We start from the raw sequence: 14,197 nt of genomic DNA, 5'->3' as shown, positions 1-14,197 counted from the left end.
ACCAGCTAGATGTCAGGGCCAGGAGAGGTGTTAGACCCTCTAGGAAAAGAAAGCAAAGCCAGGCTGGCACGTTCTCTCTGAGATGACAAAACTCCCCATCCCTGGTGATGTCATCATCCTATCCTGTTGTCCTGAAATGATGAATTCCACAAAGGAATTCCAATCCATGGCCCCTGCTTGGAACTAGACAGGAACATTCCTCCAGCCTCCTTCATCCTCCCCTTCCCCTACTCTGAGGAATCTTCTCACCTTCCATTAGACTCTAAGTTCCTTGGAGAGTCAGTACTCACAGGTCAGTACCCAAGAGTGCCAGCTTTTGAATCAGACATAATCTAGGTTAAAATCCTGAATCCACCCCCTAGGAGCTGAGTAATCTTGGGGCCATGATGCAGGCCTGTATATCCTGCAACCGTCTTGACATCTTCATTTGTATGTGTGTGTGTATATATGTGTGTGTGTGTGTGTGTGTGTGTATATGTGTGTGTGTATATATATATATATATATATATATTTTTTTTTTTTTTTGAGATGGAGTTTCGTTCTTGTTGCCCAGGCTGGAGTGCAATGGTATGACCTTGGCTCACTGCAACCTCCGCCTCCCGAGTTCAAGCAATTCTCCTGCCTCAGCCTCCTGAGTAGCTGAGACTACAGGCACCCACCATCATGCCTGGATAATTTTTGTATTTTTAGTAGAGACAGGGTTTTACCATATTGGTCAGGCTGGTCTCGAACTCCTGACCTCAGGTGATCCACCTGCCTCGACCTCCCAAAGTGCTGGGATTACAGGTGTGAGGGTATGAGCCACCACGCCTGGCCCCTTTGTATACCTTAAATATTCAAGTTTGAGTTTCAGATCTGCACTCACAAACCTTATTTTCTCCCACACCATGCCTGTTTGGTATTTGGTACCATCATCTACGCAGTTTGTCAGACCAGGAAGGGACTCATGCTCTATACCCTCACTTATCCGCTTGCTACCAAGTAAAAGGGGGTCGCTTCCTGATGTGCTGGAAGCCAATACTGTGACACCAGGCTTTTGAGAAACGAAAAGATTTTTATTGCAAATTGACTAACAGGAAGACAGGAGTCTAGCTCAAATCTAGCTCCATGGGCTAGCTTCAAGGCAGTAGCTTTATTAGAAAAAGTTGAGGGGGTAGATTCTGGGATTAGTATGATTTATGAAAGGAAAGGAAAGGGGAGGCCTGGAAAGTGCTTGGGCAGGTACGGTTATCTCTCCATGCCTCTTCACAGGTCCCATGTGCAAAACCCTGGGGCATTATTATGAAATATGTGGTAGAAATTCAGGCTATGACATCAGCAAGCTCATTCTGAGCAAAATCCAGTTGGCCATATTGGTTCCAACAGATTTTAGTCAGTTTTGTTATCTTACAAGTGGAGGAAGTTTCAGCAGTTTAGCAAGTTTTTTTTTTTTTTTTTTTTTTTTTCTTATCTGCTATCCTGTAAACTCAAGAATTTCTGTTAGTAATTGGTTTCTTTAACTCTTTGGGGGCATAGTTTCACAGTCATATCTTGCCCCTGCCAGGCCCTATTGGATTTACCTCCTAAATCCCTTGTGGATTAATCTCTTTCTCCATCTCTATCATCATCTCTTGCCTGAATAAAAACAATTGCCTTCTCCCATTTTTATTTGCCCCCTATAATCTCCTTCTTCAGCCAGACTGGTCTTTTTACAACATAGATTTAATTATGTCCCTCTCTTGAATAAACATGTTTGTGGATTCTCATTAACCTGGAGGTACTATAAACAAGGCCTTCTTCCGTGACTGACTTGCTCCCTTAGAGATGAAGGGATCCCCACCTTTCTGATATGTAGCACAGCCTCACTGTCCCACGTTGGCTTTCCTGGGAGACAGACACTGGGGTGAAGATGAGCAAGTAGGTTTTTTTTCAGGAAGTACTTTTAGGATCAACAGTTGTGGATGGGAGAAGAGGGAAGCAGCACTGGGTAGAAAAAGAAGCTGGGCTGCAATGAAGTCCCAGTGAAGACCTCAGCTGACCTTGCATGGAGCCTGGTACTAAGACGTTCCTCCAGAGTTGCTCTGAGTTAGGATAAGAGAGCTGGACCTTTATACGACTAGGTTGATGAGTCCAATGAGATGTGGTCTGTTCCCAGATATGACCTAAGCAAGGGTGCTCCCTTCAGCTGAGACAATCCCAAATAGGGCTGATGCTGAGGACCATCTCCACAGCCAGATGCCTCTCAGCATCCATTACACTCCTCTTGGGAACAACTTGTTCCTGTGAAGACTTGGGCTCAGGACATTATTCACTCACTCATAGTCAGGTCCTCAAGAGCTATCCCAGCTCACTCACATAACCCAGAGTTTTCTGATCTCACTTGGTCTGACCTGGGTTTTACTAATGGGAAAAGTTTAGGGTGAGTATCACGGGGGATTGAGAAACCACTTCCTCTGGGATCTGAGTGCCTAGGTCTGGGGTGAGCTCTGGTAGGGGACAGAGGAAGGACGAGAGGAAAGGAAACCTCAGGCTTGTGAAGTGAGATAAAACTTTGGAATATTAACAGAGTCTCCCTACCACACATTTCTTTGCATTGCTCCCCACGGGGTGCAAGAGGCAAATAAAACCTAGCTGAGGACAAGACGTTAATTTTTTTAAATAGATTTAATTTGTTAAGGACAGTTTTAGATTTACAGAAAAATTGAGCCCTATCATTAGCATCTTACATTAGTATGATAAATTATTGTAATCAATGAACCCATATTGACACATTATGATTAATCAAAGTTCATAGTTTATTTAGATCTTTTCTTTTTACCTAATGTCCTTTTTCTGTTCCAGCATCCCATCCAGGATACCTGTTACATTTACTTGTCATATCTCCTCGAGCTTCTCTTGGCTATGACAGTTTTTTAGACTTTCCTTGATTTTGATGACCTTGACCATTTTGAGGAGTTCTGGGCCCGATATTGCAGGATACCTCCTTATTGAAATTTGTCTGATGTTTTCCTCATGATTAGATTGGGGTTGTGAGTTTTGGGGGGAAGGTAACAAAGGAAAAGTGTCATCTTCATCACATCATAGTAAAGGTACATATTAGTGACGTGATTTATGATTGTTAATGTTGATTTGTAACTGTTGATGAACTCTTGATCACCTGGCTGAAGCTGTATTTGTCAGGTTTTTCCACTGGAAAGTTATTTTTTCTCCTTTTTTCATGCTGTACTCTTTGCAAAGAAGTCACAACGCACAGCCCACACTTCTGGAGTGGAAGTTATGTTCCACCTCCTTTAGGGGGTAGTGTATAAATAAATTATCTGGGACTTTTCTGCACTGGAGATTCTTCTCTTCTTCCCCATTAATTTATTCAATCATTTATTTATATTGGTATGGACTCAGATATTTATTTTATACTTTGGATTATAACTCATTACTACTTTACTTATTTTTTTGCTGAAAGTGTTCCAGTTTTGTCCTTTGGGAGCTCTTTCAGTTGGTTCCTGTGCCCCTTTGATGTACTCCAGTCACCGTGGGTTTTGGTTTTGGGGTTGACTTTGTTTTCTTTTTAGCACTTTCTTACTTTCTAGAGGATGTTTGATTTTTGATGGAATGTTTTAAACAGAAAGAAGAGAGAGTAGTCTTTAAAGAAATAACTTGAGAATACAGCACACAAGCCAAGTGATCAAATGAAGAGAAGTTTTCTTTTGAAATCCAACACCTAGTAGAAACCAATGGTCTCAATGATGTATTCACTCATTTTAAAAAACTGACAGCCTATTATATGGCAGACACAGTTCTGGCAACTGAGGATCCAGATAATCCTCCCCCACCCCCAACCCGCCATGATAGAACTGACATTCTATTTGTGTAAGATAGACAAATACAGGCAGCTCTCACTTTGGTGCTGACTTGCATACATTTCACTTACCATAGTTTAGTTAAGTAACATCAGTCCCACAACACAAGTCTCAAAATTTAGGTGCCATAGTAAATATACTGTAATTTGCATAGACTGCAAATTTCTGGGCTAGCTCTTCAGTCCACAAATCACCATGGAAATAACAAAAGCTTGTCATGATCAGTAACCAGTCGTGTTGCGTCTTTCAAAGTCTGTTGGTGATTGGTCCTTATGAATCTCCTACTTATACAACAAAGCCTATAGTTGGGTTGCCTCCTTATCTCCCAGTGATGAGCCCATATGACATTTTACAGAAATGAATAATTGAAAGAGGAATTTTGCAACCAAGATGACATTACAGTGAAGAAATGAGAAGTGAAAATGCTGCAAGTGAGGTTCAAATTGAATGTGAGTGGAATTCTAGAAGTACAAATAGTTGACCATGGCAATGTAAACCCTGATGCAGGAACTTCAGATAGGCAGCCAGAGGGAGGTAGTAAAGACAAACTCCCACAAATGGGAGAGGAGTGGTAATAAAAGGGCTGAAGATGTCCCAAAGGTTGAAATACCAGCAAAAATCTTCACATGAAAGGACCTTCTGGAGTGATTTCACAATATTGAAAATGCAAGGGATAACATGTTGGAAGCTAGTCCAAACTAGAAAGATGGCAAAACACGAAGGTATAATAGAAATTATGCTTCCTGGTTGGGCATGGTGGCTCATGCCTGTAATCCCAGCACTTTGGGAGGCCAAGGCAGGTGGATCACCTGAGGTCAGGAGTTCGAGACTAGCCTGACCAACATGGAGAAACCCCATCTCTACTAAAAATACAAAATGAGCTGGGTGTGGTGATGCATGCCTGCAATCCCAGCTACTCAGGAGGCTGAGGCAGGAGAATCGCAGGAACCAGGGAGGTGGGGGTTGCAGCGAGCCAAGATCACGACATTGCACTCCAGCCCGGGCAATAAGAGTGAAACTCCATCTCAAAAATAAATAAATAAATAAATAAATAAATAAATAGAAATGATGCTTGCTCCATGTATTAGCCTACTCTCACACTGCTATAAAGAACTACCGGAGACTGGATAATTTATGAAGAAAAGAGGTTTAATTGACTCACAGTTCCACAGGCTTAACAGGAAGCATGACTGGGAGGCCTCAGGAAACTTACAGTCATGGTGGAAGGAGAAAAGGAAGCAGGGACCTTCTTCACATGGTGGCAGAAGAGAGAGAGAGAGTGCGAAGGGGGACATGTCACACACTTTCAAAAAACCAGATCTCATGAGAACTCACTGAGATCTTACGAGAACTCACTGTCACGAGAACAGCAAGGGGGAAGTCCACCCCCATGATTCAGTCACCTCCTACCAGGCCCATCCCACAACACATGCAGATTACAATTTGAGATGAGATTTGGATGGAGACACAGAGCCAAACCATATCACTCCACATCAGAAATATACAAGAAAAAGGCAAGCAGTCTTCCAAATACTCTTGATACATTTTTACAAAGAAATAACACTTGAACTCTCAATGTTTCTAATGCTTTGAATTGCAGTGCACAAATAAATACTTATTTCATTATATTTTCATTGTCCTCTACATTTATAACTGAGAGTTTGAGAGTTTCTAATATTTTGACAAAAAATGGTAAAGGTCACAAACTGATAATTGTTTTTCTAATTGGATATGGAGAATGCTTTCCTAGGTTTCAGGTTGCACAGTCATTTTTGCAATCCTGCACCGCCATGAAAAGCGAGAGCTGCCTGTATTCAGCATAATACTTACGTAAATAAGGGCTAAAGAAAAATTAATTAGGATAAGAGATGAGAATGCTGGGACAGAGAAAAGAAATATTTTCTACAGAGTAGTTTATAGAAAGTGCCTTTAACAAAGTGACATTGAGCAGAGACTTGAAGGAGGGAGAGTGGGAGCCATGCGGCTGTGTTGGGGAAGAAGCAGAGAAGTGATATGATTTGACTTTTCCAAAGAATTGCTGTGGCTGAAAAATGAAAGCCAGAGGAGTGGTCCCAAAAGAGATGATGCTGGTTGGGACAGGGAGTGGTGGTGGAAGTGAGAAGTGTGCAGATATGGATGTAACTCAGATGTGTCCTGCAGCAGGCTTGGACTGGCCCTTGAAAACCAATTGTTAAATTTCAGGAATTTTGCAATCTGGTTGTTTAACTGTTGGCAGTGTGAAATTGGTCAGGTTGGGAGTTATTACACTAGAGAAATTGGCAAGCACTACAAAACAGCTTTTGGTTTTTCCCTTTCAGAAAGTCCACTGTTAAACATTTACCATCGCATGTAAGTGGACATAGGCATTTTGTAGGCAGAATTGAATACGAGTTGTAAAGGAAAGTCAAGGAGGACTCCTCGATGTTGGAGTGTGGCAGCATTTCTACCATGAGCAGCAGGACTGGGAAGTCTGCAGGATGCTAGAAGAAATACTGTTCCCATCTCAGAGAGAGAAGGTAGTGCTTCTTTCTTTTTGGGTTTGAGGGATAGGATGCTTGGACAAAGAGGAAAGAATCATTTTTTTTCTTAAAATCGGTATAGGGGTTCATGTATATTCAGGAGGCAATAGAGAACCTCAACAAGGCTGAGGGAGTTGGAGTGGGCAGGAATCCGGAAGATGGGATAACTCTTGAGAGCCTGGAGAGCGTCTGTGGTTTATGTTCAGTCCCAAGGCGATGGATGGGAGGAGTCCTGGTGTGTTTAGATTTGGCGTGTTTCTCACCTTCTAGGGAGGTGCTGTGAGTCAGTGCCCAGAGCCCAATCCTATGGCCCCTGCTCAGGACCATGAATGGAGACACTGCTCTGGGGCATCAACGTCTTGTGAAGGAGCAACAGGAGCCTGTGGGCAGGCAGACGTCATGGGAGAGGAGGCGTCTGGAGCTGAGTCTGGAGAAACTTCTCACTGGCTCCTTCTCTCAGGTTGAACCTCTCAAGAAAGGAAGGAGGCAGCAGAGACTGAGGGTCTCACATGGCAGGGGAGGAGCAAAGGAGCTGTGGGAAAACACATTCACATTTATTCATCTGCTCATCATTCAAGAAATGCTTCCTGAGAGTCTGTTATGTTTCTGGGGCTGGTCTCTTGGGATGCCTGTTGTAGGGGGACAGGCAAGCCTCAGGTAGGACTCTACCAGCTCAGTCCTCCTCCCAAGTCCTGATGCCCCCTCCTCCCTCCCTTCCACTCACACAGAGGATCAGAGCAGGAGCAGCCCTCAGAGCAGCCCATCTGGGGATTCTCAACATTACTCTACAGTGGGGATTCCTTTAGCCCCATGGAGTCCCAGCAGTGGCCTGGAAGGGACCACCCACTCAGTTGCCCCTCACTTAGACCCCTCTGTCCACCTTTTCCATCAGACTCCAAGGGCACTGGGGACACCTTTGAACCCCCTTGAAGCATCCCAACTCCTGCACACCTCCTGTGGGTTGGGAGTCCCACACGGTTCCCTGAAACTCCTAGGTGTCATAAAGGAGCCCTGTCACCTTCTGTGAACTCCACTGACCCTGAAGCTGCATGGCAAGTGAGCTGGACCCTCCTGCTGGCCTGGCCCTTCTCGGCAGCCCTTGGTCAGTCCTCCCTCTTCCACACTTACAGTCAGGCCTTCTGTTTCCAGCAAATGTAGACGGCAGAGACACCAACCACCAGTAGCACCTTGGGGCCTAGGAGGAGAGCTATGAGGAGTGGAGCAGTAGGAGCCAGTGCCAGGCCTGGAAATCAGGGAAGAGGAGGAGCCATGAGAAGAGCCACCTGGGAGCTCATATCAGGGGCCTCCACTTACTCCATCTGAGGCTACCTGGGCCCATCAATGCTCTGAGGGTTTTGAACTTGCATCCGGCTCTGGCTTCCCTGACTCCAGCCGAAAGCAAAGGCCAGGGAAAGTGGCTCCTCATTCTCACTCACCCTGTCCCAGGCTGTCAGCTTATCCTCCTGGAGGGAAAAGGTGGAGAGAGTGTATACTCAGGTGTTCATATGTATGGCAACTGGGTTCCTCACTTGATCCTCACAAGCCTGTGGGGCAGGGATTATTATTCCATTCTGATGGGGAAACTGAGGCCAGAGAGTTTAGGGAGTGCCAGGAGATTAGTGGGATCCAAACCTAGGGGAGCCCATCATTTTGTCCCCAAGGGTGACTCCTGAGTCCAAGACCAGTCCAACACCCCAGGGTCATAAGAATGATTAGGAAAGGGTGGGCAGGTGGTGTGAGGATGGATTCAGAGTGAGAGAGTTGCACGCTGCCCTTCTTAGCCCCACGGATATTTGGATGACCCCATATTCTCATGATCTCAGGGAGTCCTCCAGGGACAAGAACTAATGAAACCTGCTGGCTGGAAAAGACCCTGGTGAGTCAGGGAAAGGGCCTCATGCTTGGGAGGGCCTCAGACATCATCTATCCCACCTCAGCCCCAGTGCAGATGTCATCTGAAATCTTTCTGTTGGACACAGAGAGTCAGATCTACAAAAGCACATGTTTGGACTCTGCATTTTTTAAATAAGGGGTTTTGGCTGTTAAAAGTAACAAAGGTATTAATTTTTTCTCTTTTTTTTAAATTAAATGGTGCTGGTGGGTCCTTAAGGAAGGAAGGGAGACCTCAGCATCTGTGGCCGCTGGGGTGTTGCAGGCCAGCAGTTCTCAGCTGGGTGGTTCTCTGGGGCTTTCTCTCCCTTGAGGAGAGCTGGACTGCCCAAATTTACTCCTTCTAGGGGGCAGCCCACGTGAGAGATAGACTGCATTGGGAATATGAAGGGCCAGCCCCTCCCCTCAATTTAAAACAACTCTACAGGACCCTCCAGCCTTTGGCCTCTCTGTAGGAGCAGCTCTGTGTTTGTCCTGCCTACACTGTGGCTCAGCACCTCCCTCCTCCTACACTCCTGCCTCCTTATTCCCTGAGGCATGTTGACCCTGACAGCACTCTAGGATGCTTCCTGCATTCCTTTATCCATCCCCAGTTGGCCTCTCAGAGAAACTGACCTTGGAAAGTGGTCTGGAAAGCAGACTCTAAAATATAAGTTTGGAATCTGATTACTCATCAGCTGGCAAGGAGGACCCCAGGGCTGGTGGTGAGTGGGGCTGGACAATTCCTGACTTGCTGTTGTGTTGCAATTGATAACAAGTTCATTGGCAGTAAACTGGGATGGTGTAACCCCAGGAAGGAAATTCCTTTCCCTCAGCCTTTTGAAAACAGATTGGGAAATGGTCCTTGTTAGAACTAAGGTGTTAGCTGTTGCTGGGCATGAATCCTTGGAAGAAAGACAATGAGAAACTAAGAGTGATTGATCATGAGTTAAGGTTCAGTGTGGAAGCCAGAGGACTTCTTGGCAGCACTGTAGATTCTTATTTTTTGGAGCCACAGGGCAGAAGGAATAGAGGATCCGGTCCTGGGCATCATAGAAGAGTAGCAGAATCACAGAGGAGGATGAATCTCAGTTTCAATGGCTGCTATGCTAGGGTAGGGCCCTGATGGGGAAGTTGTGGGACCCTGAGATGTGGGAGGAGACATCTTGGTCAAAGTACTCAAAGATTGTCAGTTAACTTAGGAGTTGCTGGGGACAATTGCAGTAGCATAGCTACTTGTCTCTATAAATATCCACCCCAAGCCAAAAGAAAAAATGAAAAAGGAAAAGTAAATTCTACACAATCCAGGCTCTAAACATTACTTGAAGAGAGAAGGCCAAACTGCAAAATGACTGTGAGTCAAAAGGGAACACTCATCCAACCCTAGTGCACAGTCTCTCACTAGGCTCCCACGCCACTGATGCAGCACATCACAGAAGGCATCCTGCAGTTTGCCTGCCAGCCTAGACAACCTAAAATGCATTTCCAGACTTAGCATATGAGCCAGGATGCTATGTCAGACACACTGAAAGAACCCAAAAATGGCAGCCCTGGTCTGAGTGCCAGTGGGTGGTAGGAAGTCTAAGGAAAAACTCAACCTTGTCCAGATGGTACAGAATCATCTCATCCTGTGCTACCTTGAGAAGTACAACTATGAACCCAAGAAATATCATGAGGAGCAGGCATAGGAGAACTTCCAAGGTGGAAGAGCAAGGTTAAGAACCTGAGGACTGAGGAACAGCCCAGCAGCCAGACACCAGGGAGCCAACCCCCAAATACCAGCCCCCAGCCATGGAAAGTGATGAAGGGAGGACACAGAAAAGAGGAAGTCTCAAGTCAATAAGCATAAACTCCCACTTTAAGAAACTACAAAAAGTAGGGCAAAGTAAACCTAAAGCAAGCAGGAGTGATAGGAATTAACAAAAAAAAGAAAGAAAGAAAAAAGAGAGAACAGAACAGATAATCAATGAAACTGAAAACACAAAAACAATACAAAAACCCACTGAAACAGAGTCGATCTTTCGAAAACACCAATAAAATGGGAAAAAACTCTAGCATGACTGAAGAAAAAGAAAAGAGAAATGGCACACTTTCAGTATCAGGATGAAACGTGGGATACCCTTGCAGACCCTGCAGATACCATTGAGTTAAAAGAGGATATTGTGAACAACTCTACACACATAAATGTGACAACTTAGATAAAATGGACCAAAAATTATGTAAAACACAACTCACCAAGACTCACTCAATAGGAAATGAAAAGTGTGAATAACCCAAAACTATTAAGGAAATTGAATCTATGATTTTAAAATACCCAAAAATATTCCTGAGGCCCAGATCTTTCATAGGAAAACATAAGCATTTAAAGATAAATTAAAACCAAATTTGATACACAGGGAAATGGAGCTGAAAAGTTTTGGTAAAATTTGAATGTATACTCCATTTTAGATGATATGAGGAAATTATTTTAATAATTTAATGAAATTTAGTTATTTGAATGCTTAAAATGTCAGTGGACAATGACATTGGTTTTGTGAAAAATGTCCTTGATCACATGATCACTCAATGTGCAACTACAGGTGCATGCGTGAGAAAGTTTTCAGCGGATGCGACTATGTACCTTCCACACATGTCTGATGATTGGGGATGTTCTTTCTCCTCTATATCCTGTCTTTACTCTTCCAGCAGGCCGGGACATGAACAAATCAGTGACTCAGCACTGACCAGGAGATGATGCAAACATCATACTGTTTTGGAAGGAACCTGAGTCCTTATTCTTATTTTCTGGTGCCTCAGGGCAGAAAGAATAGAAGATTGGGCCCCGGCCATCATTGGAAGAGTAGCAGAATCACAAAGGAGGATGAATCTCAGCTTCAGTGGCTTCTATGCTGGGTTAGGGCCCTGTTGGGGAAGCTGTGGGACCCTGAGATGTGGGAGGAGATATTTGGGTCAAAGCACTCAAAGATTGTCATTCGACTGGAGGAGAGGGTCCCCCTCCTGGTATTATATGAGAGGGAAATAAGACATATTTTGGTTATAGAGAGGGTAAACACTGGCCAAATTCGGGTCGTTGGGACAAAGCCCAGCAGAAGGAGAGAGTTTCTCTAATAAGCACAAATTCACATTATAGCCTGGTAGTGAGCCTGTCCTCAGGGACTAGATTTACCATCACTAGTTTGGACCAATAACCTGATGTAATGGCCAGAAGTCTTCAACATCATCCCTCATTACTTCCTGAGTCCTGGTTTCCCCTTTGGTAAAACTCCAAAGTCACTGGGTGTTTGAAGCAGGAAAGGAGATGAGAGATGAACAGGAATTTGCACATGGTCCATGTGCAGAGTGGCTGGGATTATTGTTGGTCAAATCTCACCACCAGAACACAGAAGAGGCCTGTGCTGTGACCAGGTTACCTGGGGGCCTGCTCCAGGCTTCAACTTCACTTGTCTTTCTCCAGCAGATGCCGGAGACTGCTGGGTGAGGTCACAGATGCGGATGGAAAAGTTTAGAATAGAACAGAGACAAGGTAGAGGTTACAAAGTGTGAAGGGGAAGGTGGTGCACTGATGAGACATGCAGAAGAAGGTGAGACACAGAACTTCATAGACAAATGCATCGCGTCCCTCTCTCCTTTTTCCTTTAATGTATATTTACGCTGAAAGATCAATTAAGTTGTGCATCAAACTCTTGACGCACAGTTTCTCCTTGTAGATGGGTCTTAAGGGTGTTTGCAAATTGCCAATTGCTACCTTGAACCTTCTAAGTAGTGGTGACCTGTGGAGTGTAGGATTTGGGAGCATGAAGCTGACCTTAAAATTTTACTTTATATTTATAGACTTCCAGCTTATTTTATGACAAGCATGAATATTGCTTTTAACATTAAAGAAAAAGACAAAATTTAAAAATGGGAAGTAACTGCGTCATGGGTGAAATGTGAGCCCTGCTCCTTCTGGTGCACTGATATCTCCAGGGTATGACTTTTGCTGACCACTTGCTGTCCATCATGCTCCACCTGGCAGGTGAGCACCACACCATCCCTGTGGGCACAGGTGTTCACCAGGAGCCAGCTCGTCCAGTTGTAGGTACCATCCTTGTTCTCTGTGAGGGTCGAGGCCATTTCTGTCCGGGACACATTTCCATTCTCCAACCAGGTCAGCTGTAGTCTCTGGGGGTAGAAATTCCTCACTTGGCAGGTGACGTTCGCCTGGTTCTCTGCCCTCATGGGCTGTTGGAAAACCTCCAAGGTGGGTCGAACTGAAACAGCACAGGGCAGAAGCTGTGACCTTGTGGCACAGACAGATCACAGGGAGGGCTCCATAATGTAGCTCCCACCACCAAGATGAGGGCATCACCAGGACAGTGCTAGGCAGGCAGCATGTGCTCAGACATTGAGGGTGCTCTTTGCATATGAGTGAAATTACTAAGCACAGTGCTTGGCACACAGTAGGTGCTGAAGGACTGGTAGCTCCTACTAGGCAAAGAATGAGTGATACCTATAAGCACAACCCCTTGCATCCAGTTGGAAGGTAAGAACTGTAGCAAAATCAGTGAAATCACCAAGCACATAGGGATCTGGCTCCCAGTAGGTGCTCACTAATTGTAGTTGCTCTCGGTGAAATAAATGAAACTCTCTAGCACAGAGCTTGGCACGTGGTTGCTGGTCCCCTGACAGCTGCCATTTAAATGATGGTAAGTGACCAGCACACCAGGTGCATGGCAGGTGGGCAGCATCGTCAGGGATTAGATTCCGGGCCATTCAAGATCTAGAGCAGTAGCCTGTGGAGAGGGGAGTGGGCTTAGCAGCCAGAAGTGGGCTTAGGCTGGGTTTGAGGGTCTTCTACCTCGGATGGCCTCAGACAAGTTGGCAGTCCCACGAAGAGGGTCCCCCTGCAAGGCGACGTGGGCCACCTCACACGTGACCTGAGAGCGAACGTCTCTGTGGGTCAGCACCACCCTGGCTGTGCTGCGGATGCTGTAGGACACACTCTCTCCTGCGGGTTCCACGTTGGTCTGGAAGTCTGAGAGCTCATTCCCATTTTTGAACCATTTCAGGGTGATGTCTTTGGGGGAGAAGCCGTGGGACTCGCAGGTGAAGCTCACTGTGTGCCCAGCTGTGGCCCTCACTGTGGGGCCCGATACCACGGGGGCAGAGGGTTTGGCTGCAAAAGGAGCATCGATAAACAGGAGACATGACTGAGATGACCATCACTAACGATAAGCGTGTGACATGTTAAGGATGTTCATGGACATTAATTTTTAATCTTTCTAATAATGTTGGGAGGGCAGTCTCCTTATTCTCCTTTTACAGCTCAGGCCACAACAGCTCTGAGAGGTGAGAACCAGCCCATGGTCAGACAGTGAGTAGGGGCAGGTCCCAGAGGGAAGTCCAGACCTGAGTTCACAGTCTTCTCCACACAGGGTGACTTCCACCAATCTTGGCATAGGAACAAAATTACTGACTGGGCTCCCTCCTTGTTAATAACTGGTCCTAGCCGGCCTCCTCTGGAGAGCTCACCAACCTCTGAGAGGGCATTTATAGAGCCAATGCCGGGAAAAATGGCAAAGTGGCACCACCGTGAGAGCTGCAACCAGGCTGCTCAGCTCAGGAGACAGGTGGCCTGACACACCCAGTTCCTCATCTGCAAAATAGGAGGACAGCATTTCTACTTCCTGGGATGTAGCCAGGATTAAATGGGGCAATGGAAGCAGTTTTGCTTTGGATCAAACACAGAAGATGCTTCTCAAAAATAAACACAAATCTATCTTTAACCCAGACTTTACAGATACACAAAGGTCTCTCTTTAGGTATTTGTGAATTATCCCATATTTTTATTCTTTTCACCAATATTTCAGTCTGTTTTGCTTTTGATAGTTTTTGCTGTATAACTGAATAATGCAAGTGTTTGGAAAGAGAAAGTTAGAGCATTACTCCACACTTTAAAAAGTAAAGCTGAGTGCATGCTGCGGAGACAGGGAC

General features: G+C 45.2%; 1 protein-coding gene across 6 annotated transcripts in view; it reads right to left on the bottom strand.

Moving 5' to 3' along the window:
• LOC111548096 (signal-regulatory protein beta-1-like) overlaps positions 1-14,197 on the bottom strand; it is a 47,330-nt gene that overhangs the window by 21,141 nt on the left and 11,992 nt on the right. Inside the window, exons 3-6 of one of the 6 annotated variants that reach the window (XM_026455231.2) lie at positions 13,062-13,379; positions 12,138-12,474; positions 7,484-7,594; positions 4,788-6,887 (exon numbers count right to left, since the gene is read on the bottom strand). The exons of 1 other annotated variant lie outside the window; for it this stretch is intronic. In XM_026455231.2, coding sequence (XP_026311016.1) covers positions 7,486-7,594; positions 12,138-12,474; positions 13,062-13,379 — 764 coding nt within the window. In that variant the 3' untranslated portion in view covers positions 4,788-6,887; positions 7,484-7,485. Of the gene's footprint in view, positions 1-4,785; positions 6,888-7,483; positions 7,599-11,844; positions 12,475-13,061; positions 13,380-14,197 lie in introns of those variants that run through there. 4 more of the 6 variants (XM_026455230.2, XM_026455229.2, XM_026455227.1 and 1 more) reach the window with 4 other exon arrangements.

Source organism: Piliocolobus tephrosceles, chromosome 20 (assembly GCF_002776525.5).
Source record: "Piliocolobus tephrosceles isolate RC106 chromosome 20, ASM277652v3, whole genome shotgun sequence".
In the NCBI taxonomy this organism is placed as follows: Eukaryota; Metazoa; Chordata; class Mammalia; order Primates; family Cercopithecidae; genus Piliocolobus; species Piliocolobus tephrosceles.
The sequence above is the reverse complement of the archived record's forward strand: the minus strand, read 5'-3'. Positions and strand labels throughout refer to the sequence as shown.